This window comes from Bubalus bubalis, chromosome 19, assembly GCF_019923935.1.
Source record: "Bubalus bubalis isolate 160015118507 breed Murrah chromosome 19, NDDB_SH_1, whole genome shotgun sequence".
NCBI classification, from domain to species: Eukaryota; Metazoa; Chordata; class Mammalia; order Artiodactyla; family Bovidae; genus Bubalus; species Bubalus bubalis.
In genome coordinates this window covers 33,267,929-33,291,044 of record NC_059175.1, presented here as the reverse complement: position 1 = coordinate 33,291,044, position 23,116 = coordinate 33,267,929, and the positions used below count along the sequence as shown (strand labels likewise).

General features: G+C 38.9%; 1 protein-coding gene across 1 annotated transcript in view; it reads right to left on the bottom strand.

Annotated features, from left to right (window-relative positions):
• MROH2B (maestro heat like repeat family member 2B) overlaps positions 1-23,116 on the bottom strand; it is a 77,043-nt gene that overhangs the window by 26,809 nt on the left and 27,118 nt on the right. The window contains exons 18-25 of the mRNA XM_044932730.2: positions 21,023-21,130; positions 17,640-17,756; positions 12,869-12,976; positions 12,164-12,316; positions 7,237-7,263; positions 5,576-5,695; positions 5,273-5,352; positions 86-221 (exon numbers count right to left, since the gene is read on the bottom strand). Coding sequence (XP_044788665.2) covers positions 86-221; positions 5,273-5,352; positions 5,576-5,695; positions 7,237-7,263; positions 12,164-12,316; positions 12,869-12,976; positions 17,640-17,756; positions 21,023-21,130 — 849 coding nt within the window. The remainder of the gene's footprint in view (positions 1-85; positions 222-5,272; positions 5,353-5,575; positions 5,696-7,236; positions 7,264-12,163; positions 12,317-12,868; positions 12,977-17,639; positions 17,757-21,022; positions 21,131-23,116) is intronic.

Below are 23,116 nucleotides of genomic sequence, written 5' to 3'. Positions count from 1 at the left end.
GACAGTGAAGCCGAGAGCACACATTCATTCAAGTTCATTCATTCTACCCGGCTCTTCACCCTCCTCCGGCCTCGCCCCCACATACTTGGATGTGCTCCTTGTCTTTGTCCGTCTCACCCTCATTTCTGAGTTTTTCCAAGGGTGGAAGGGGCAGCAGCCTCTGAATATTCTCCTCAAGAATATTAAGATGGTCATTCAGTGAGAGTTGAGGTTTCAATTTACTGAAATGAGAACCACGTGGAGGAGTGGATATTATATCGCCAAACAACACATATCTCAGTTGAGTTCCAGAGAAGTGAGGATCTGAAGGGGCTTAAAGGGGTCAGATGCATTTCTGATGGGAATGCAATGTTGAGGGAGATAGTAACAGGAGTAGAGAGAGACTGGGGACATAAAACCGGACTGTAAGTCTAATTTATTATAGTGATAAACAAACCATCACTTGCTTGGCATTACTTAATCCTTTATTATATAATCCAACATTTATCTATTTGTTTTCTTCAGCACTCAAGTTATGTGTGTATATGTGTGTGTGTGAGTGATAGAGAGAGAGAAGAGAGATTCTAAGTTTGGAGCAGTGAGTTTTATCAATTTCATGTCAATTTCATGTCCTTTCATGTCATATGTAGTCCCTGATGGCTCAGTCTGGAAAGAATCTGCCTGCAATGCCAGAGACAAAGGGTTGATCCCTGCATGGGGAAGATCTCCTGGAGAAGGAAAGAGCAACCCACTCCACTATTCTTGCATGGGAAATCCCATGGACAGAGGAGTCTGGTGGGCTACTCCCCATGAAGTTGCAAGAATGGAACACAACTTAGTGACTAAACACCACCTATAAACGCATGAGTAAATGACACTGGAACCTTCCTTTTCCTTTCTCACTATCTGACATATAGTATAGACATGAGGATATAAAGAAACCTGGAAATAGCTTAGGAAAATGTAAGTATTCAATAAATATGAAAACCTCCATTTGCTATTAAATAAATGTAAGTTAAGACAATACACCACCACTTATCTGCAACAAAATTAGCAAAAAAATAAAAAATGATGACACTGTCAGAGAAGGGTGAAATTGGTTCTCTTACAGGGCTTCCCTTGTAGCTCAGCTGGTAAAGAATCTGCTTAAGACCTGGGTTTGATCCCTGGTTTGGGAAGATCCCCTGGAGAAGGGAAAGGCTACCCACTCCAGTATTCCAGCCTGGAGAATTCCATGGTCTATAGTCCATGGGACTGCAAAGAGTCTGACATGATTGATAGATTTTCACTTTCACTTTCACAGAGGAGTAAAAGTCAATAAAGCTGCGACAGCTTTATTGAGTGTTAAATGTGTTGATATATAGTGTGCAATCTTCTCATCCTTATTGTCTGGCTGGCTATTTAAAAATATCAACTTATTGAGGCATAATTTATGCACAACAAGCTGCATCCATTTAAAGTGTGCAATCAAATAAATTCCACACTCATGAAACTACCACTATAAGCAATATAGAACATTGCTATCAGCCCCCAATTTTTCCTGATGCATCTTTGCAGTTCATCTATTCCTCCACCTTGGCCCAAGGTAACCACTGATTTGCTTTCTGTCATTAGTCTTCAAGTTCTACAAATGTCCTGTCCATATGAGGGAAGCTGTTAGCTACATGTGGCTATTGAACTCTTGAGTTGTTGCTAGTTTGATTTAAAATACACTGTAATTGTAAAACACACCGGATTTTGAAGATGTAGTATGAAAATCATGTAAGTCATCTTATTAATTCTTTATTTTAAATACATGTTGAAGTAGTATATTGAATATATTAGATTAAAATAATTATTAAAATTAATTTAATGTTTCTTTTTTACATATTTAATAGTGGCTACTAGAAAATTTTAAACAATAAATGTGACCTGTATTATTTCTATTCAACAATGCTGTTCTGGAACCTGGTTAATTCTTAATTCATCTTCAAGATTTCTTTGCACTTTCTTGAAACGTCTCTTATCTTTATAAATATGGGAACTTGTGCTTTTCCCTTATTTTGCTTCTTACTGAATTTTAGAAAAATTATGTGGATGTGTTTTGAATTCATTTCTCTTTTTTGGCTAAAACTCCTTCAGAGAAAGGTCATATTTTGTTCAACATTGTCCTTCTAGAACCTAGCTCAATGTCTGATACATAGATGCAACTCAATAATATTTATTGAACCAAATTGTCAGCTTTTATAATTAGATGTTCAAAGAACATTTTTTTTTGGCATGAGGATGTTCATCAAAGTATTACTTACAGGTTTTAAAACAAGAAATAGTTAAATGTAGCAATAGGAGGTTGATTAATAATTGAAGGTAATAATATGAGGCATATCTATGCATCAAGATATCAGGCAGTGATTAAAATATTTGTTACCTCAACATAATAAAGGCCATATATGAAAACCGTATAAGCTAACATCATGCTCAATGGTGAAAGACTGAAAACTTACCCTCTAAGATCAGGAACAAGACAAAGATGCTACTCTTATTTAACATAATACTGCAAGTCCCAGCCAGAGCAATAGATAAGAAAAATAAATAAAAGCCATCCAGATTGGAAAGGTAAAGTAAAATTATCTCTGTTTGCAGATGACATGATCTTATATATAGAGAATCCTAAAACTTCTACAAAAATATTATAACTAATAAACAAATTCTTCAAAGTTGCAGAATACAAAATCAGCACACAAAAATCACTTCCATTTTTATACACTTAAAACAATGAACCATCAAAAAAGAAGTTAGCAATTCCATTTATAATAGCATGAAAAGAATAAAATACTTAGAAATAAACTTAACCAAGAAAGTGAAAGGCTTGTACACCAAAAAACCACAAAATGATGCTGAAGGAAGTTAAGAAGACACAACGGAAGGGAAAGGTGTTTCATATTTAAATTGCAATCCTTATGATTGCTAAGATGTCCCTCTAAAGCAGTCTGCAGATTTAATGCAATCCCTATCAGAATCCCAATGATACTTTTTGCAGAAATAGAAAAATCCATCCTAAAATTCACATGGAATCTCAAGGGACCTCAAATACCCAAAGCTATTTTGAAAAATAACAAAGTTGGGGATCTCATACTTTTTGGTTTCAAAACTTATTACAAAACCACTGTAATCAAAACAGTATAGTACTGGCATAAACAAACAGACACACAAACCAGTGGAATACAATAGACAGCCCAGAAATAAACTCTCGTGCATATGGTGAAATGATTTTCAACAAGTGCCAAGACTGTTCAGAGGGGAATAATATTGTATTTGGCCCTGATTACTTGGATATGACACTAAAAGTACAAACAGTGAAAGTACAAATGGACAAATGGGCCTACGTCAAAATTAAAAATTTCTGTTCATGAAGGACACAAAGGATAGAGTAAAAAGACAACCTATGGAATGAGAGAAAATATTTGTAAATCTTATATGTGATAAGGGGTTAATAACCTTATCTAGAGTAGAAAGAATATGAAAAGTATAAAAATATAAAGAACTACAACTCAACAAAAAAAAGAGAAAGAACTGAGAAAAATGGACAAAGGATCGAATATTTTTCTCAAGAAGATATGCAAACAGGCAATAAGCCTATAAAAAGATGCTCAAAGTCATTAATCATTAGGGAAAGGCAACTCAGTGCTACAGTGGGACACCATCTTACACTCATTAGGATGGCTATTGTAAAAACAAACAAAGAAAAATCAGAAAGTGACGGCAAGGATATGGGAAACTTAGGACACTTGTGTACTATTGGTGGACATAAAACAGTGCCCTTCTATAAAGATCAGTATGGTGGTTCCTCAAAAGATTGAAAACAAGCTTGCCATCTGATCCAACAGGCTGACTCATGAGCATATGCCCAAAATAAATAAAAGCAGGGTCTGGAAAAAATGTCTATGTACCTATGTTCATAGCAGCATTATTTACAGTAGCCAAAATGTGAAAACCCCCCAACAGATGAGTGTCCAATAGATGAATGGATTAACCAAGTATACTATACACATCAAACAGAATATTGCTCTGCCTTCAACAGGAATGAAATTCTGATACACCCTACAACATGGATGGACCTTGAGGACATTATTCTAAGGAAAGTAGGTCAGGCATCAAAAGACAAATACTAGATGATGCTAGTGACATGAGCTACCTAAAGCATAAAATTCACAGAGACAGAATATAGAGTGGTAGTTGCCAGGGCTGATGGAAGGAGGAAATGAAGCGTTGATTAATGGGTATAGTGCTTCCATTTCTGGAGATTGGTTACACAATCATGTAAAAGTGCTTAACACTACTCAACTGTACACTTAAAGATGGCTAAGATGATAAACATGTATATTTTACCATAATAAAACATTTAATTAAAAATGAATTATGTTTGTGAAGAATTGATAATAACATGGGAATATGTAAGATGAGGGGAAAAAACAGGATAAAAATTATATGCAGAGCAGAATCTCAGCTCTGTAATCAACATGGACAATTAGGAATAAAGAATTGAAGAAAATATACCAAAATTTTGATAATAGGGTAGAGTTAGGTGTGATTTTTACTATTTTAAAGACTTTCTGCAGTTTCCAAGTTTTAACAGTGAATTTCTATTTCTTTTACTGCAGGGGAAAAGATTATTTTTAAAATGTGCTTAAAATTATCATTTTCTTCAGGCCTAGTGCTGCTAACCAAACCTGGGTGTGATTAAGGCTTTCATAAGTTTTTAATGGGAAGATTAAAATTTGCCTATAGGCCAAGAGAAATTATTTTTGCACAGAAATTTCAGTCCTCATATATCAATAAATCTGACTTTTATATGCAGCTTGCTAGTCCCTGTAAGTCATCAAATGATCAGGCTTTCAGTCAATTCTGTCACTTTGGAAAAAGAAAAAGCTCCCATTTGAAATAACCTATTGATGAATTGGGCTTCCCAGGTGGCACTAGTGGTAAAAGAACCCACCTGCCAATGCAGGAGACGTAAGAGACATGGGTTTGATCCCTGGGTTGGGAAGATACCTTGAAGGAGGGCATGGCAACCCACTCCAGTATTCCTACCTGGAGAATCCCATGGACAGAGGAACTCAGGGGCCTATAGTCCATAGGGTCACACAGAGTCAGACATGACTGAAGCAACTTAGGTAACATGCACGCACTGATGAACTGTGTCCTTTTTGTGATGGTGCACTAGAGTCTGCACTTATCAATGTCAGTTGATCAGAATGAGTACATGGGGGAGGAAATTTTTTTTTTCAATGAGAAGAAACAAAAAATTCTCTACCTGAGGTATCTGATGGCAATTAAGGCTTTCCACCGAATAGGGCTGGCCAAGGAATCCAGAGGCTCATCCCTGATGAAGTCCTGCAACACAGACAAGGCGGTGAACCATCTCAGGGAGGACTAGGGGAGTTTCTAGATGCATTGAGGTGGAAGCCTTATTGGACTGTTGGGTGCCTTCAGGCAGAACCATGGCAAAATTCTGTTCCTAGGGACTGGTGAGTTTTACCCACTTAAAAAAAAAAGACAACTTGCTCTCTTGGTAATTAACTTCTCAGGATCTTGCCCATGTCCTTTGCACACTCACCAGCATGTAACCCAGCAGCACCTCCTTGTAGGAGAACTTGAACGTCTCATCCTCAGCATCCTGGACAGCAATACCAATCTCTGTGATACTTCTGGTAAAACTCATCTGCAGATCCATGTCCTAAAGGAAAATGACTCACAGTGCAAGCCAGAGTCTTAGGCACTGCACCTGGTTCTACAAATGTTTGACCTACGGTTGAAATATGTGCCCAGACAGCAGTGGCACTGTGCTTCTTTTGCCATTTTCACCTTACTCTCAGATCCAAGTTGCAGGGAGGTTGAGAAAATGGTTTCTCAACCCCGGCCTCTGCCATGGACTGAGGATTCTCTAGAACAGTGGTTTTCAAACATTTTTAATCAGAATCAAAATAGGGAACAGTTTACAAATCTACCTGATACTTATATGAACTATATATATATATATATATATATAGTATATGTATATATATATATATATAGTATATATATATATCATGCATGTATAATGTGGTGTTGGAGAAGACCCTTGGACTGCAAGGAGATCCAACCAGTCAATCCTAAAGGAAATCAGTTCTGAATGTTCATTGGAAGGACTGATGCGGAAGCTGAAGCTCCAATACTTTGGCACCTGATGCGAAAAACTGACTCAATGGAAAAGACCCTGGTGCTGGGAAAGATTGAAGGCGGGAGGAGAAGAGAATGACAGAGGATGAGATGGTTGGATGGCTTCACCAATGCGATGGACCTGAGTTTGAGTAAGCTCCGGGAGTTGGTGATAGACAGGGAAGCCTGGCGTGCTGCAGTCCATGGGGTTGCAAAGAGTTGGACATGACTGAGTGGCTGAACTGAACATGTATATAATACATGATGTATTATGTATACATATATAGTGCTGCGATTCATGGCGTCGCAAAGAGTTGGACATGACTGAGCGACTGATTTGATCTGATCTGATCTGATATATATAAAACCATGGTTTCTCAACCTCCCTGCAACTTGGATCTGAGACTAAGGTGAAAATGGCAAAAGAAGCACAGTGTCACTGCTGTCTGGGCACATATTTCAACCGTAGGTCAATATAATATATATTATATATATAATATATATATAATACATAACTGAAATAAAAGTTTTGTGATACTTAATGCTATATATAATCATTTTTCTTTCTTTTTATTTTTTAAATTATGAAAGTATGATAACACATTTATAGGAGACTTGGAAAATACAGAACACAGTTACATACAGTTTTACCATATATTACAATTATTTTTTAAGTAGAAAAATTATGATTTTTAGTTGGAGTTTCAATATCAAACTCTCAAAAATTATCTTTTATTCCTCTTTTATTTTATTACAAAAAAATTACTGGTTGTGATTTATTAGATAAATTAATTTCCTGATCTACTGGTGGGTCACAACTCACAGTTCTAAGAACACTGTTCTGGTTTACAGTCAACTTCCAAACCACCTAGAACCAAATAGAATTCTTGTTCTGTCTTAAATTAGGCTTGGGAATCCTGACTTCAGAATTGGATTAATTAGTTAAAATTTGGAATTCTTTCCTGTGGAATCAAATCAAGAGAACATTTATGCTTATTGTACTTTCAGGGAGCATAATTTGTATTCAGATATATTTATACTCAAACACAGGTATTCAGGTATATCAAATATATCACCTACCTTGTTTGCCACAGACATGCCCAGAACCTGAAAAAAATCAGAAGGAAAGGCAGATACTACAGCAGCAGTCAGAGTTCCTTCCCCCAACCAAAGAACCACGCATCAACCTGAAGGACAACAGTGAAGCAGGATGTTCAGCCTTTCCAAGTGGTGGGGGCTACCTCCCTCCCTCAATTTCAAAGGGACACCTGTGTATTGGTGGATTCTTTGCCCTGGATGAATCATGACTAAGCTACAAAAGGTAGCACAAAGATCTCAAGCCTTTGGATTTCAGGCTTCTCATTTTAAAAAGGCTCTATCAGACCTTGGTAAGAAAAAGGGCACAAAAGCTCTTGGAAGAAAGAGCAATGAAAACTTATAAAATGAAAGTTAATGGAGCAGCTGATTTTGGAACTGAGATATAGTCAGTTCTCTGACAATGCCTGTGTTGAAAATGCAAATTTGTTACAATGAAATTGATGTATGAGGGGATATTTTTAGTGTATTCTGAATTTTGAGTTTGCTTATGTGCAGTTTTGTATATGAGGGCATAAAGGTGAACCAGATGAACTGAGCCTGAGGAAGACTTGCACATACACCACAGACGTCATCAGCTGCCTCTGTTTACTGTGTGTGATGAGCTGCTCTCACCCAAATCTGGTATTACAGCTGTCTGTTGGATATCAGATAGCCCTCCTTCTCACCACCATTTCATAATAGCTCATAAATTGCACAGTAGACTTCAGAGTTTTTTTAAGGAAAATTTCCATCATTTTTTAGTAATAATTATCTACTTCCTGTTTTTAAAATTACTTTTGAAAATTAAATTCTTGTTTTTTTTTTAAACTGTATCATTGATGGGGTTGTTGAATATTGTACCACTCATCCCATTTCCCCCATAATTCCTGCGGTTTTTCCTGTATTCTCTTGATCAAAATTTGCATTTTAGCAGAGTTGACTTACCTTAAAGTGTAGTGATCCTTATCTAAAGCATCTTTATCTCCTTTCTATTTTATTTTTACCATAACTTTCCTCAGTGATGGACTTAATAGTAATATAATATAAAATACCTTCTTAAACTATGTTTTCAGTTCTCATCATTATTTATCAAATTTTGGGTGTGTAGCATCAGAATCACATTTTGAATCTGTCTAAAATGACAGATTCAGTGATCCATCCCTGAAGACTGATTCATTGTTGTTGTTCAGTCACTAAATCATGTCCAACTCTTTGCGACCCCATGGACTACAGCATGCCAGCCTTCCTGTCCTACACCATCTCCTGGAGTTGGCTCAAATTCTTGTCCATTGAGTCCATGATGCTATCTAACCATCTCATCCTCTGCTGCCTCCTCCTTTTGCCTTCATCTTTCCCAACAACAGGGTCCTGGCCAATGAGTTGGCTCTTTGCATCAGGTGACCAAAGCATTGGAGCTTCAGTTTCAGAATCAGTCCTTCTAATGAACATTCAGGACTGATTTCCTTTATGACTGACTGGTTTGATATCCTGCAGTCCAAAGGACTCTCAAGAGTCTTCTCCAACACCATAGTTCAAAAGCATCAATTCTTTGGTGCTCAGCTTTCTTCACAGTCCAACTCTCACATCCATACATGAGTACTGGAAAAACCATAGCTTTGACTAGATGTACCTTTGTTGGCAAAGTAATGTCTCTGCTTTTTAATATGCTGTCTAGGTTGGTCATAGCTTTTCTTCCAAGGAGCAAATGTCTTTTAATTTCATGGCTACAGTCACCATCTGCAGTGATTTTGGAGCACAAGAAAAGAAAGTCTCACTGTTTCCATTGTTTTCCCATCTAGTTGCCATGAAGTGATGGGACCAGATGCCATGATCTTGAATGTTGAGTTTTAAGCCAGCTTTTTCATTCTCCTCTTTCACTTTCATCAAGAGGCTTTTTAGTTCCTCTTCACTTTCTGCCATAAGGGTGATGTCATCTGCGTATCTGAGGTTATTGATATTTTCCTGGGAATCTTGATTCCAGCTTGTGCTTCATCCAGCCAGGCATTTCAGATGATGTACTCTGTATATAAGTTAAATAAGCAGGGTGACAATGTACAGCCTTGATTTACTCCTTTTCAAATTTGGAACCATTATGTTGTTCCATGTCCAGTTCTAATGGTTTCTTGTTGACCTGCAAACAGATTTCTCATGAGGCACGTCAGGTGGTCTGGTGCCGAGGTCCAGCCCCGGCTGATCCAGGGTATTCGAAGGAGAGACGGCCTAGGTGACTATTCAAATGTTAATTAGAGATATAAAGAGTAATAAAAAGAGGATAGCTCAGTAGGAAAATTCAGTGGAGAAAAGAAGCTGAGTGGCTTGGTTTACACGGAAAATCAATATTACGTGACACCAGGTTAGCTCTGACCACGGAGGCCGCAGGCGCCCTCTCGAATAGCGGAAGGTGCCCCACTTTAGACACCTTCTCGAGTGGCTCTTAGAAGCCCAGGCAAATAAATGGTCGCAGAGGATATCCGCGCTCCAGATGGACACTCAGCTGGAAGTTAAAGGGAAGAATGACATGGGGAGACCAAGCGTTGGTGAGCAAGGCCCATAGCTTTATTTTCAACAGGAGCTTTTATACCCTAAGTTACACATAGAGGATAATAGGGGATGCAAAGTCAGCAGTCTTTGATGCTTATCAAAAACCAGGGTTTCTTTCCTGCAAATTTATTGTATACAAATGGTTTAGGTGATTTACATCATCTTCTGGCCAGAAGGCCTATTAACATTTTATGACTCTTGACAAGGACTTATCAACAAAGACTTATTTTCTCTAAGAGTAATTATTTTAAGGTTTGGCGCCATCTTTCGAAGATAAAATTACATTCCTATAGGGCGGATGTGTAATGGGTTTACAAAGGAAAGAATTTATTACCTTAAGGGTCTAAAGTTACTAACACCAAGGCCACTACTTATTTTTTCTACATACCAACTATATTAATTAATACACATTCAAGGATACAATTCAGGGGATGTGGAAACTTGGCAACAAGCATTGGCTCATCAATGAACTCTTTTACTAGTTTTATTCTGACAGTTTCTAACTCTCTGAGAGGCTCTAAGCTATTTGAATATCTTAGGCTTCCCGTGCCTCTCAAGGTCGGGAGACTGTAAACAATCGTATGCATAGCTGTAGGTGTCCGGGTAAACTTGTCAGGCGAGTTAGAGAGCCATCTGAGGGGTTTGGATTTAAACACTCCTAGTTGCCCAGGAACTTTATTAATTGGGGCTGTAAGTTAGCTCTTTGACAGAGAGAGTGAGATGGTGGTGGGGGACAGCCCCCAGTAAAGTCAGAGGTGAGAGCACAAAGCAATAAAGTAGGCAGACTCTGGTTTTGGGGGGTACTCCCGAGGCTCGATCCCGCCTTTGCGTATGCGGAGCCTCCTTCCTCATGACCTTTGTCACGAGTGGAATGTCTCTCGCCGGCTCCCGGGAGTCTGGTATTCCCATGTCTTGAAGAACTTTCCACAGTTTGTTGTGATCCACACAATCAAAGGCTTTGGGATAGTCAATAAAGCAAAAGTAGATGTTCCTCTGGAATTGTCTTGCTTTCTCTATGATCCAACAGATGTTGGCAATTTGATCTCTGGTTCCTCTGCCTTTTTTGAATCCAGCTTGAACATCTGGAAGTTCTTGGTTCACGTACTGTTGAAGCCTGGCTTGGAGAATTTTGAGCATTACTTTGCTAGCATGTGAGATGAGTGCAATTGTGTGGTAGTTTGAGCATTCTTTGGCATTGCCTCTCTTTGGGATAGGAATGAAAACTGACCTTTTCCAGTCCTGTGGCCACTTGCCGAGTTTTCCAAATTTGCTGGCGTATTGAGTGCAGCACTGTCACAGCGTCATCTTTTAGGATTTGAAATAGCTCAACTGGAATTCCATCACCTCCACTAGCTTTGTTCATAGTGATGTTTCCTAAGGCCCACTTGACTTTTCATTCCAGGATGTCTGGCTCTAAGTGAGTGATAACACCATCCTGGTTATCTGGGTCATGAGGATCTTTTTTTGTATAGTTCTTCTGTGTATTCTTGCCACCTCTTCTTAATATCTTCAGCTTCTGTTAGTTCATACCATTTCTGTCCTTTATTGAGACCATCTTTGCATGAAATATTCCCTTGGTATCTCTAATTTTCTTGAAGACATCTCTAGTCTTTCCCTTTCTACTGTTTTCCTCTATTTCTTTGCATTGATCACTTAGGAAGGCTTTCTTATCTCTCCTTGTTATTATTTGGAACTCTGCCCAAGATCTTACAAAAGAAACAAATCACTCAACTCCATTTCATAATCAAATTTTCTCTTCCCATATGTTCTCACTTTGCAGACAAAGGTCCATATAGTCAAAGCTATGGTTTTTCTAATAGTCATGTATAGATGTGAGAGTTGGACCATAAAGAAAGCTGAGAGCTGAAGAACTGCTGCTTTGTAACAGTGGTGCTGGAGAAGACTCTTGAGAGTCCCTTGGACTGCAGGATATCACACCAGTCAATCATAAAGGAAATCAGTCCTGAATGTTCATTGGAAGGACTGGTGCTGAAGCTGAAGGCCCAATAGTTTGGTCACCTGCTGAGAAAACCCGACTCATTGGAGAAGACCCTGATGCTGGGAAAGACTGAGGGCAAGAGGAGAAGGGGACAACAGAGGATGAGATGGTTGGATGACATCATTGACTCAGTGCATATGAGTTTGAGCAAATTCTGGGAGATGGTGAAGGACAGGGAAGCCTTGTCTGCTACAGTTCATGGGGTAGCAAAGAGTGGGACATGACTGAGTGATTGAGCAACAACAATATGTTCTCATCTTCCAAATGTACCAGATCCTATCTTCCCTTTGGTCTGTATCCTTTGAGGATGAAGATTTTGAAGAGCTGAGCCCCTGTAATGTTTGGGAACCCCAGTCTTGGAAATTGAAGTAGCCCTGTGTTGGCTATTACCCGAGAGCACTGGCCATAGAGAAATAGGACTTGGGATACAATGTCCTCATCAAGCCTGGTTAGAAGTTGACTCTTGGGTGCATGGAGGGCCACGGCTCCATAGATTACCATGACGTCAGTTTTGCTCAGGCTCTTTTTCCCAGAGAAAATACCCTGAAGAGGAGAAAAGAGAGACATGAAAAATACGGCTGAAGGAGTTTCTTTTCCTCTCATGATTTTTCCTAATCCTATGGGCCACTATGGGAGTTAATAAATGGGACTGGGATTATTAAAATGAGTCTGAAGCTGATGTGCTTGCTGATATAAATTTCAACACCCAGAATGGTGTGGTGGATCTACCAGGCTTTAATAGAGGTACTTGAGAGAGGGCTTGCATTCATTTTACTCATTCATTCCTCTTCTTTAGGGGAAGCAGTGTATACAACGGAAACTGTCCATGAGGCCTGAGGAGGCAGAAGAGGGATAAAACTAGACACCCACAGAGCTCCTCAGGTCCTCCCAGGTCAGTATGAGTGACAGGAAGTGGAGGAGACTTGTTATCTAGCTGGTCATTCTACAGGGCTTGGGCTCAGATGGTTCCAACCTGGAATTAAGACTGAGGATGGGAGCAAGTATGATATGGAGAAAGGATGTCCACTGATGGAGTCAGTGTCACTTGCCTTTGCAATGACCAAGGGCTTTGGAGGAGAAGGATATTCTTTTTACCTTACATCGATTCATGAAAAACTTTTCCCGGTCTTGGAATGTTTTAAGAACTTTTAAGACAACTTCAAAGTGTTTCTCAGCACAGTATCCTAAGATAGATGTTATTCCCTAAAATCAGAAAAGACAGGGCATTTTGATGCATCAGGAACTCTAGGTGCTGGAGGTATAGGAGTCAACAGAACACACCAAACTCCTCATCTTCTTGAGTGTAAAACCAGGGGAAGTCACAAGGAAGTGACATAAAGTGAATACACAAATCCAGTAAGCCTATAAATATATAGTATGTCAAATGGTGATAAGTGCTGTAAGAAAAGAAGAAAAAAGGGTAGCTTCTATAAGTTCGGGGAGTTGGCAATACAAATAGAGTAGCCAGACAAGTTGTCAATAAAAGGGTGACATGGAGAAGAGCCCCAAAATAAGCAAGAGAGTGAGCCAATGAACTTCCTGGAAATGAGAGTTCCAAACAGAGAGAGTATGTGCTAAGGTCCTGAGGTCCACCAAGGAGGGCAGATGGAACAAAGAAGTAAAAGAGGTCAGAGAGAAAGTGGGGGTTGGTCTGAGTAAGGTCTTTTAGGCCACACTCAATACTTTGGATTTTTAATCTTAGACCAGTGGGAAGCAAGTGGAGGTTTTCTTGAGCTGGAGTTGACTATCATTTCTACAGGATCACTCTCCTTCTGAAACTTTACCTTGAAAAGTGAAAGTGTTAGTTGCTTAGTCCTGTCTAACTCTTTGTGACCTCATGGACTATAGCCCTTCAGGTTCCTTTGTCCATGTGATTCCCCAGGCAAGAATACTGGAGTGGGCTTCCATTCCATTCTCCAGGGCATCTTCCTGACCCAGAGATTGGACCCAGCTCTCCTGCATTGCAGGCAGATGTTTTACTGTCTGAGCCACCAGGGAAGCCCAAGGTTAACTTCACCCTTAAGTGGTTAAAATGTTGAAAGCTCCTGTTTCACACTCTGTGCTCGTATTTCCCCCTTGCCCACATTCTTTCCACCTCACTTGCTTCAGGCTCACTTCACCACTGTACCTTCATGCCAGTTTGTTCATGAGTCCTGATTTGTTTCATTTGGTTGCATAACCCTGCTAGAGCCAGCATGGAAATCCAGGGACTAGACTTCTGTCATCAAGCTCTCAACCAGCACTGTTCTTAGATATCGGGTCTTACACTCTCTACCACCAGGAGATGCTTGGAAGAAATCTTTAAAGGCTGGTGGCCTGGTGTCTCTGTGTTCCTTGGTCATGGTGCCTTGGTTCCTTAGGTTCCTTTACATCCTAAGATGTAAACTTCTGTGTCTTTCCATCTCTGGGTCCTCTCACCCCACAGTGCTCTGTGTTTCTCCTCTCCCGACACATCTTCCTAACTTCTTAACTCCCTCTCCAACTTTCCAGCTCTGACCTATGTCCCACTGTCTTTCTGTCACGTGAGTCTGGAAAACCCCAGGCCCTGGATAAATCTGACTCTCATACTTGTCTATCACCTATCTGTATACCCCATTTGTTGGATGCTACCGGGAAAAAAAATGACACCCCTGAAAAAATTGCGAGAGTAGAAGATGATTTCAACTCCCCAAGGGGCCCTCAAATCTGCACACATATCTTATTTGTTTTCTTTAATCTATTTTCTCTCTCCAGTTCCTCACAGTTGTAATTTCAGATCTTCTCTCCTGAAACTCCTTACTAAGCATTTTCTATGAAAAAGAACTTTGAGGAGTCTATTTTCCTTTATTTTATTTGGAGGAACTTGAGGGATGCAGGCAATGTGTTGTGGAGGCAGGATTTGAATCCAGCTGGTCTGACACCAGAATCAGAGCCTAGGTGTCACCTGAGTGAGAGAGTCACTCTTAGGAGAAGGAAGGCCAGCTGATCAGTGAGACTTAGAGAGTTATGTGTTAACTCCTCACCAACCCAGAGGCCATTTGCTAAGTGATTTGAGTATGCAGGATACACTCAAGAACTTGAAGCAAAGTTAAGTAAAAGAGGAATTTGAGAAGCTTAAGTGGATGTCACAAAGTTCATCTTCCTTCCAAGGCTTGTGAATTCCTCAGACTTTGAATGATGGCCATATGGTATGCTTGGATCTAAAATAAACTTAATTCTTTTCTAGCCCAGAGCAGAACTAAAAGGACAACTAGAATGGAAATAATGGTGCTAGGAATAATGTCAATGAGAAATAACTGAAGGCTGAATATCTGAGATGGAAAAAAGAATTAATGACAATATAAAATCAGTTTTAAAAGTTCAGTAAGTATAATGTTTTCCAGCTATTTACAATGGGGAAAGGACCCTAAACACCTGAGAATTTCTGAGACAGGTATATAAAAAGACAGACTTATGATAATTTATTTTTTACTAGCTGGTCTTTATTCCTGGGTGGTTTCTTTTCTTAAACAGACATCATCTTTTTCTTCACATATGTTCTCCAGCTTAGGCTAGGGTAGGGAATAGGCAAAAGCTCTTTGCAAAAGCTCTCCAGGCTATATTTTCTCTAGGAAGAAAACCAATGATACATACCCTTACTTTCAGCTTACACATTTAATGATTTTGGTACTTACAATCATGCCCTTATGTTACAAAGCCAAGGTCAAAATATTTTTAAAATACTCTTGTTGAGTAGGAGTGACTGAAATTCATTTTTCACTATTTTCACAAATCTGATTAGATAATGAAGCACTGATTTTTTTCTTTTCTTTTTTTTTAAATTTTATTTTATTTTTAAATTTTACATAATTGTATTAGTTTTGCCAAATATCAAAATGAATCCACCACAGGTATACATGTGCTCCCCATCCTGAACCCTCCTCCCTCCTCCCTCCCCATTCCATCCCTCTGGGTCGTCCCAGTGCACCAGCCCCAAGCATCCAGTATCGTGCATCGAACCTGGACTGGCAACTCGTTTCATGCATGATATTTTACATGTTTCAATGCCATTCTCCCAAATCTTCCCACCCTCTCCCTCTCTCACAGAGTCCATAAGACTGATCTATACTTCAGTGTCTCTTTTGCTGTCTTGTACACAGGGTTATTGTTACCATCTTTCTAAATTCCATATATATGCGTTAATATACTGTATTGGTGTTTTTCTTTCTGGCTTACTTCACTCTGTATAATAGGCTCCAGTTTCATCCACCTTATTAGAACTGATTCAAATGTATTCTTTTTAATGGCTGAGTAATACTCCATTGTGTATATGTACCACTGCTTTCTTATCCATTCATCTGCTGATGGACATCTAGGTTGCTTCCATGTCCTGGCTATTATAAACAGTGCTGCGATGAACATTGGGGTACACGTGTCTCTTTCCCTTCTGGTTTCCTCAGTGTGTATGCCCAGCAGTGGGATTGCTGGATCATAAGGCAGTTCTATTTCCAGTTTTTTAAGGAATCTCCACACTGTTCTCCATAGTGGCTGTACTAGTTTGCATTCCCACCAACAGTGTAAGAGGGTTCCCTTTTCTCCACACCCTCTCCAGCATTTATTACTTGTAGACATTTGGATCGCAGCCATTCTGACTGGTGTGAAATGGTACCTCATAGTGGTTTTGATTTGCATTTCTCTGATAATGAGTGATGTTGAGCATCTTTTCATGTGTTTGTTAGCCATCTGTATGTCTTCTTTGGAGAAATGTCTATTTAGTTCTTTGGCCCATTTTTTGATTGGGTCATTTATTTTTCTGGAGTTGAGCTGTAGGAGTTGCTTGTATATTCTCGAGATTAGTTGTTTGTCAGTTGCTTCATTTGCTATTATCTTCTCCCATTCTGAAGGCTGTCTTTTCACCTTGCTAATAGTTTCCTTTGATGTGCAGAAGCTTTTAAGGTTAATTAGGTCCCATTTGTTTATTTTTGTTTTTATTTCCAATATTCTGGGAGGTGGGTCATAGAGGATCCTGCTGTGATGTATGTCAGAGAGTGTTTTGCCTATGTTCTCCTCTAGGAGTTTTATAGTTTCTGGTCTTACGTTTAGATCTTTAATCCATTTTGAGTTTATTTTTGTGTATGGTGTTAGAAAGTGTTCTAGTTTCATTCTTTTACAAGGGGTTGACCAGATTTCCCAGCACCACTTGTTAAAGAGATTGTCTTTAATCCATTGTATATTCTTGCCTCCTTTGTCAAAGATAAGGTGTCCATATGTGAAGCACTGATTTTTAAATAGGGAAGCCTCAACCTAAATGTCCATCAACAGATGAATGGATAAAGAAGATGTGGTACATCTATATGATGGGATATTACTCAGCCATAAAAAGCAATGAAATTGGGTCATTTGTAGTGACGTGGATGGACCTAGAGTCTGTTTACAGAGTAAAGTAAGTCAGAAAGAGAAAAACAAATATTGCATATATTTGGAATCTAGAAAAATGGTACAGAGGAACCTATTTGCAGAACAGAAATAGAAAACGCAGATGTAAAGAATATACTACCATGTGTAAAATACATAGTTAGTAGGAAGCTGCTGTGAAACAAACACAGGGAGCTCAGCCCGGGAAGAACGGTGGGTGAGAGGGAGCCTCAAGAGGGAGGGTATATATGTATACATATAGTTGATTCATGGTGTAGTACAGCAGAAAATAACATATTGTAAAGCAGTTAGACTCTAATAATAATAAAAAATAGGGAAGCCTCATTTTTCTGAAAAATTCTGTTGGACTATTTTGAATGTATGCGTTGATAATTCTGGATAAGTAAGATATTAATGTAAGAACTGCCAGTGGTTTTCCAGAGGGAATTCATTATCATTGTCATGAGAGGAAATTGAGAGAAAGAGGTCCCACCTGTCGTTGGTCCCCCAGGTGGTGGGAAGCAGCCAGAAATTCCTTAATCTGTGAGCTGACAAAGTCCACATCTTGGCAGGATGCTAAGGTGGTTCCCAAGGCTTTCCAAAGAAATTTCTGGAAAACAAAGGACAAGCAACAGAATGTTAAAAGTTGGAAAGCAAGACTGATAAAAAGTAGAAAGAGTAAAAACAGTTATTCAAAAAAAAAAAAAAGACATTGAGTTGACTTAGGACTGCTTGCTTATCAAGCAGTTTCACGTATTGTCTCTTCTTCAAAATGTTTCCTGCCCACAGGCTTTGTCCTCTGCCTGTGCTCTCCTGCCTTCCTCTATGCTGTGTGCCCTGCCATCCTAATAATAACTTTTATTACCTACTGTGATTTTTAATTTTCTTATTGTCTCTATGCTCAGAATTTCAGTTCTTGGTAGCAGAGGTTTTCACTGATTATCTATGTACAAATAAGTGTTAATAAGTTCTTATTGAATAAACATGCTCAAGGAAAATAGGGTTATTTTGAAGACAATGTCATCTGATATTTTCAAACTTCACAGTATATTGACTTGGTTTATAGTTTAAGAGATTTAATAGTAGTTTTGAAAGTAATACCTTGGCTTCTCTACCATTATCTCTCTCTGGAAGTGCTGCCAGACTGGTGTTAGGAACGAAGCAGAAAAGTCACATAAGAACTTTCACGTACACATGTGTCTTCGGTAATGAACACTGAGTAAATTGGGGAAGGAAAGCACCCAGTGGAGGAACGCTGATGACAGAGCATGTCAGGAATCATTCTGTGGCTTCCACCCCCTCCAGAGGCGGTGAGAGTGTTGGATCCATTATGCCAGCCATACGCTGGGCACTTCTGTAGTGTCGGGATGGAGAAAAGGCAAGTAGAACAGGCACTGCTTCCTGTCATCTTTCATTGGAGGCCATGTAGAGTTATTGACTAGGGGCAAGGGACAGCCCTGAAATAGCTTGTGTTTGAAAATCACAGCACATGCCTGGCTGTAAATAGGTGTATGAACATGCAGGTATACAAAGCAATTTAATACCAGACTGGCATCTTTTAATTTAGAATGTCCATCTTGTTACAGAAAGGAGAGAAAAGTGGCCAGTTGGAAGTCCACTCCAAAAACTCTGCAGAGCTCAAAGGACTGTAGCTCTTGCGTGGTCATTAGTGATAAGAAAGGATCTATGGCACAGGAGGAATGGAAAATCTAGGCATAACAGATAAAGACAAATTAGTACATTCAGGAGAAATTGTACAGTTTAATCTGATTTGGGATGGGAGGGGGCCATAAGGCTATAAAACAGAGTAAGAGTAGACTTGATCAGAGTAAGACTCTGATGAGGAGCATCCACTCCATTCTCAGTTGTCTAGGCAAGAGATCCCCTAAGTAGGGCCAAAGCTGCTAGAGTCTATTTAGCTTCATCTTGGGAGAAGGGCAGGAAAGAGTTGGGAAAATCTTGTGCTGCAGGAATATTGATTTGAGGAAGGAGGAAAATATATTATATTATAATATAGCTTCAGTGCCTCCCAGTACTGCTGACCTTTTGCTTATCTGCTGAATTTTGTCAGATTCAATGAATAGTGCATTCACACCTGGGGACTTGGTTAGGAATCCCAGAAATCAGAAAGCCCGAATTGGGGGGAAATTGTGGTTGATTGTAAAATAGCCATAATCTTTCTATCTCACTTCTGCCCATGTTTCCTGCTATGGAAGTTTGCGATTCCTATCAAGACAAGTCTATTTCTCCATTCTTTGGATCTGGGCTTGCCTTGCAACTTGCTTTTGTCACTGGAATGTGGTAGAAGTGATAGTATGCCCCCCTTGAGCTTAGACCTCAAGGATCTTGCACACATCATTGCCACCACCATGATAGCAAGCCCCTGATAGCCTGCTGCAGGATGAGGGACTGCAAGGAGCAGAAACAAGTTGTCCTAGACAAGATCATCCCAGACCAGCCAATCCCCAGTACATGCCAGTGAGGCTAGTTGAGATCAGAAGATTTCCCAGTTGAGTCCAACCCAAATTGTCAACCTGCAAAATCCAAAGCTTTTTAGATGCCCGTTATTTTAAGCCACTAAGGATAGCTTGTCATGCTTTTAAAGCTACTTGGTACACTCCTAGTTTTCTGGTGTTAGGCATAACAGTTGAGAGCCACTGAGGCAGCTTGTTGTTTGAATTGTTTTGTCTACTCACACCACCATTATCTTGAACTAATCTTGTGGGTTTGGGAGCCATTGGATGAATGTTATTACATAAGACGCAGAAGGCTGGTTTATGTATAAGATGAGGCATTGCTCACCAAATCTTCCTGATGGGTGTGTCTGTAGGCTGGGTAGGCCAATTTGGAGAATCAGTACTCTGTACCAAATTAAAGAGTCAATCAATGAGGGGAATTTTGAAAATTACATAGAAGAGTTGCAGGTTGCTAATAAAGAACTTGTGGAAAGAGACACTTAATCCTGGGAACACAATGATTTAGGAAATGGTTTTTCCCAGGAAAAAATTTAGGGTTTGAAAATGATGTAACAGAGTTGTAGGTTGATAATAAAGGATCTGTGGGAAGAAGCACTGAATACGGGGAACACTTAATGACTGAGGAAATGTCTTTCCAGGGGGGAATAAATTTCAGAATGATATAACCACAGTGATAACCACAATCTACTTTTTATTGAACACATGCCACGTGCCAGACACTTCACTAGGGTCTTTATATACTTTATCTCATCGAACCCTTATAACAATACAATCCTCAGAGAGAGATAAAAATTTCCATCTTATTGGTGAGCATACTGAGGCTCTGAAAAGGTTAAAAATTTTACCAAAAGCTGCATTAGTAGTTAAGTAGTGGAAGCTGAATTCAAACTCCATTTGGAATGGACGGTTACAGTGTGGAGGGTTTGGTAGAGGTCATGTGTAGAGAGAGGAATGAAAATTTGTAAATATGTAAATTTGAGTGTTTGGTTTTGTTTTGTTTTGTTTTTCAATTAAAAAAAAAAAAGAGATTATTTCCTGCAGCCAGCCTCACAAGAGTGGCCCAGTAGAATGGAAACCAAGACATAAACTGGCATTAAACCAGTGCTATGGTTAAGAGGCTGCTATTTGTTCTCCAGTAATTTCTTTTTTTTTTTCTTCTCTAGAACAGAACCTCCAAATTTTGGTCAGGCAAGTATTTATCTTAAAGGCACTATACTCAGCAGTTTTCCTTGTAGATAGGCTGTGGCCCTGTAACTTTGGGTCAAATAAAGGTAAACAGAAGGGAGGGTTTTTCTAACCACTTCTTCCTTCTTTGCATTGCAGTGCAGACAAGCTGGAACTTGCACCACAATTTTTGGTCATAAATTAGAAGGTACGGTCTCTGAGCTGAAAAACCAACCTTCTCAACAGAGGTGTTGCTGTAACTGTCCATTTGCTGGTTGAAATCCCGACTCAGTTGAATGGTCCAGGCTACATCACTGATCTTCCATAACGATTCTTTGAGCAACTGTTGTAGGAGGAGAAAATCAGATATGAATGTGACTGTTTAATGTGTTTTCTTGCTATTTTTCTGTTACAATATATTCTAGAAGTATAAAATGTAAACTATATGGGATTATTCCTTTTCCCATAAAAACTTGATTACTTTGAAACTTTTCTTCTTATTTTAGAAGACATACTCTGTATTGTTCTGAATTTCCAGTAAGAATCAGATCCACAGGAAGTGGAAATTAACTCCATGTAAGTGCCTTCTGTTTTCCTTTTAAATAAAAATTGCCAAAAGACTTACAATAGAAACTCATCCAATCTGAAACTTAAATTGAAGTTAACATTTTTCAAGGTTTCAGTAGATTTGGAAAAACTCCATTTGTCAAAGTTAGTTTGTTTTATTATATACTAAGAAAAAGGGACATTTTTGGAATAGTGAATTAAAGGCCTTGAAGAACCAATTAGATATACATGCACAAGTTGCCAACTTCAACTGGAGTAATGAAATATTCCTCATTTCACCAATTATTTTGAGCCAGGGCCACAATCAGTCATCTGAACCCATGTCTTTCTTCATTGAACCACATAAGAAGAGGTGTTTTTGTCTTTTTGGAGGACAAAATCCATTGCAATTTCTAAAATCTATGATTTATCCTACGTTTTCTCTATCTTAATCTTAGAAAGAACACAGTGTCAAAACCATTGAAAAAGTTTGTGAATGTGTTTTCTTAATAAGAATTCATTCAGTGGATCTTTTGAAAAGTAAAAATTGTACAACCTTGGCATTATAAGGGAAGAAAGCAAATGTAGACAGTTTTGGAAAAGAAGCCAAGAAGTATACTCAAGATTGGAGGAATGGAAAGTAATGTTCTCAAGGCTTCAAGAACTTTCCTTCCTAATAAGAACAGTTATTTTAAAATGGTAAGTGGGGAAACAAGGTAGAAATTTTGATAGAGGGAGGGAGGGAGAGATAGAAGAAGCATGAATATAGGAGGAAGATAGATTCTAGACTTAAGGAACAGGAAGAATAGAGCTGTTGCTTTCAAACCTCATATTGGATAAGACTCATTTGTGAGCGTCATCAAGACCTGTAAGCTGTCAGGTACCCCCTCTTGGAGATTCTGATTCTAGAAGTGGGGTTTTAGGGGTAGAGGTGCTGTGGAGCAATCACTGAAATATGACATTTTATAGAAATTAAAGTTCACATGAAAAGATGCTCAGCATTGCTAATTATTAGAGGAACACAAATCAACTCTAAATGTCCATAAACAGAGAAATGGATAAAAAAGCTATGGTACATATATACTGTGGAATATTACACAGCCATAAAAAGGAATGAAATAATGCCATTTGTAGCAACATGATGGATCTAGAGATTATCATACTAAGTAAGTCAGAGAAAGATAAATATCATATGATATCACTCATGTAAGATATACTTTTTTTAAAAAAGATGCAAATGAATTTATTTATAAAACAGAAATAAACATAGATATCAAAAACAAACTTATGGTTACCAAAGGGAAACATGGGAAGGGGAGGGATAAATCAGGAGCTTGGGATGAACACAAACATGTCTACTATATAAGATAGATAGCCAACACGGGGGCTTCCTAGTAGTGCTAATGGTAAAGGACCCGCTCACCAATGCAGGAGATGTAAGATATGTGGGTTTGATTCCTGGGCTGGGAAGACCCCCTGGAGGAGGGCATGGCAACCCACTCCAGTATTCTTGCCTAAAAAATCCCATGGACAGAAAAGCCTGGCAGGCTATAGTCCATAGGGTCACAAAGAGTTGGACACTACTGAAGCGACTTAGCATAACAAGGACCTACAGTATAACACAGGGAACTCTTCCCAATATTCTGTGATAACTTATATGAAAAAATAATCTAAAAATGAATGAATATATATATATGTATAATTGAGTCATTTTGCTGTATGCCTGAAACAAAGACAATATTGTCAATCAGCTTTACTCCAATAAAACCAAAATACTAAAAAA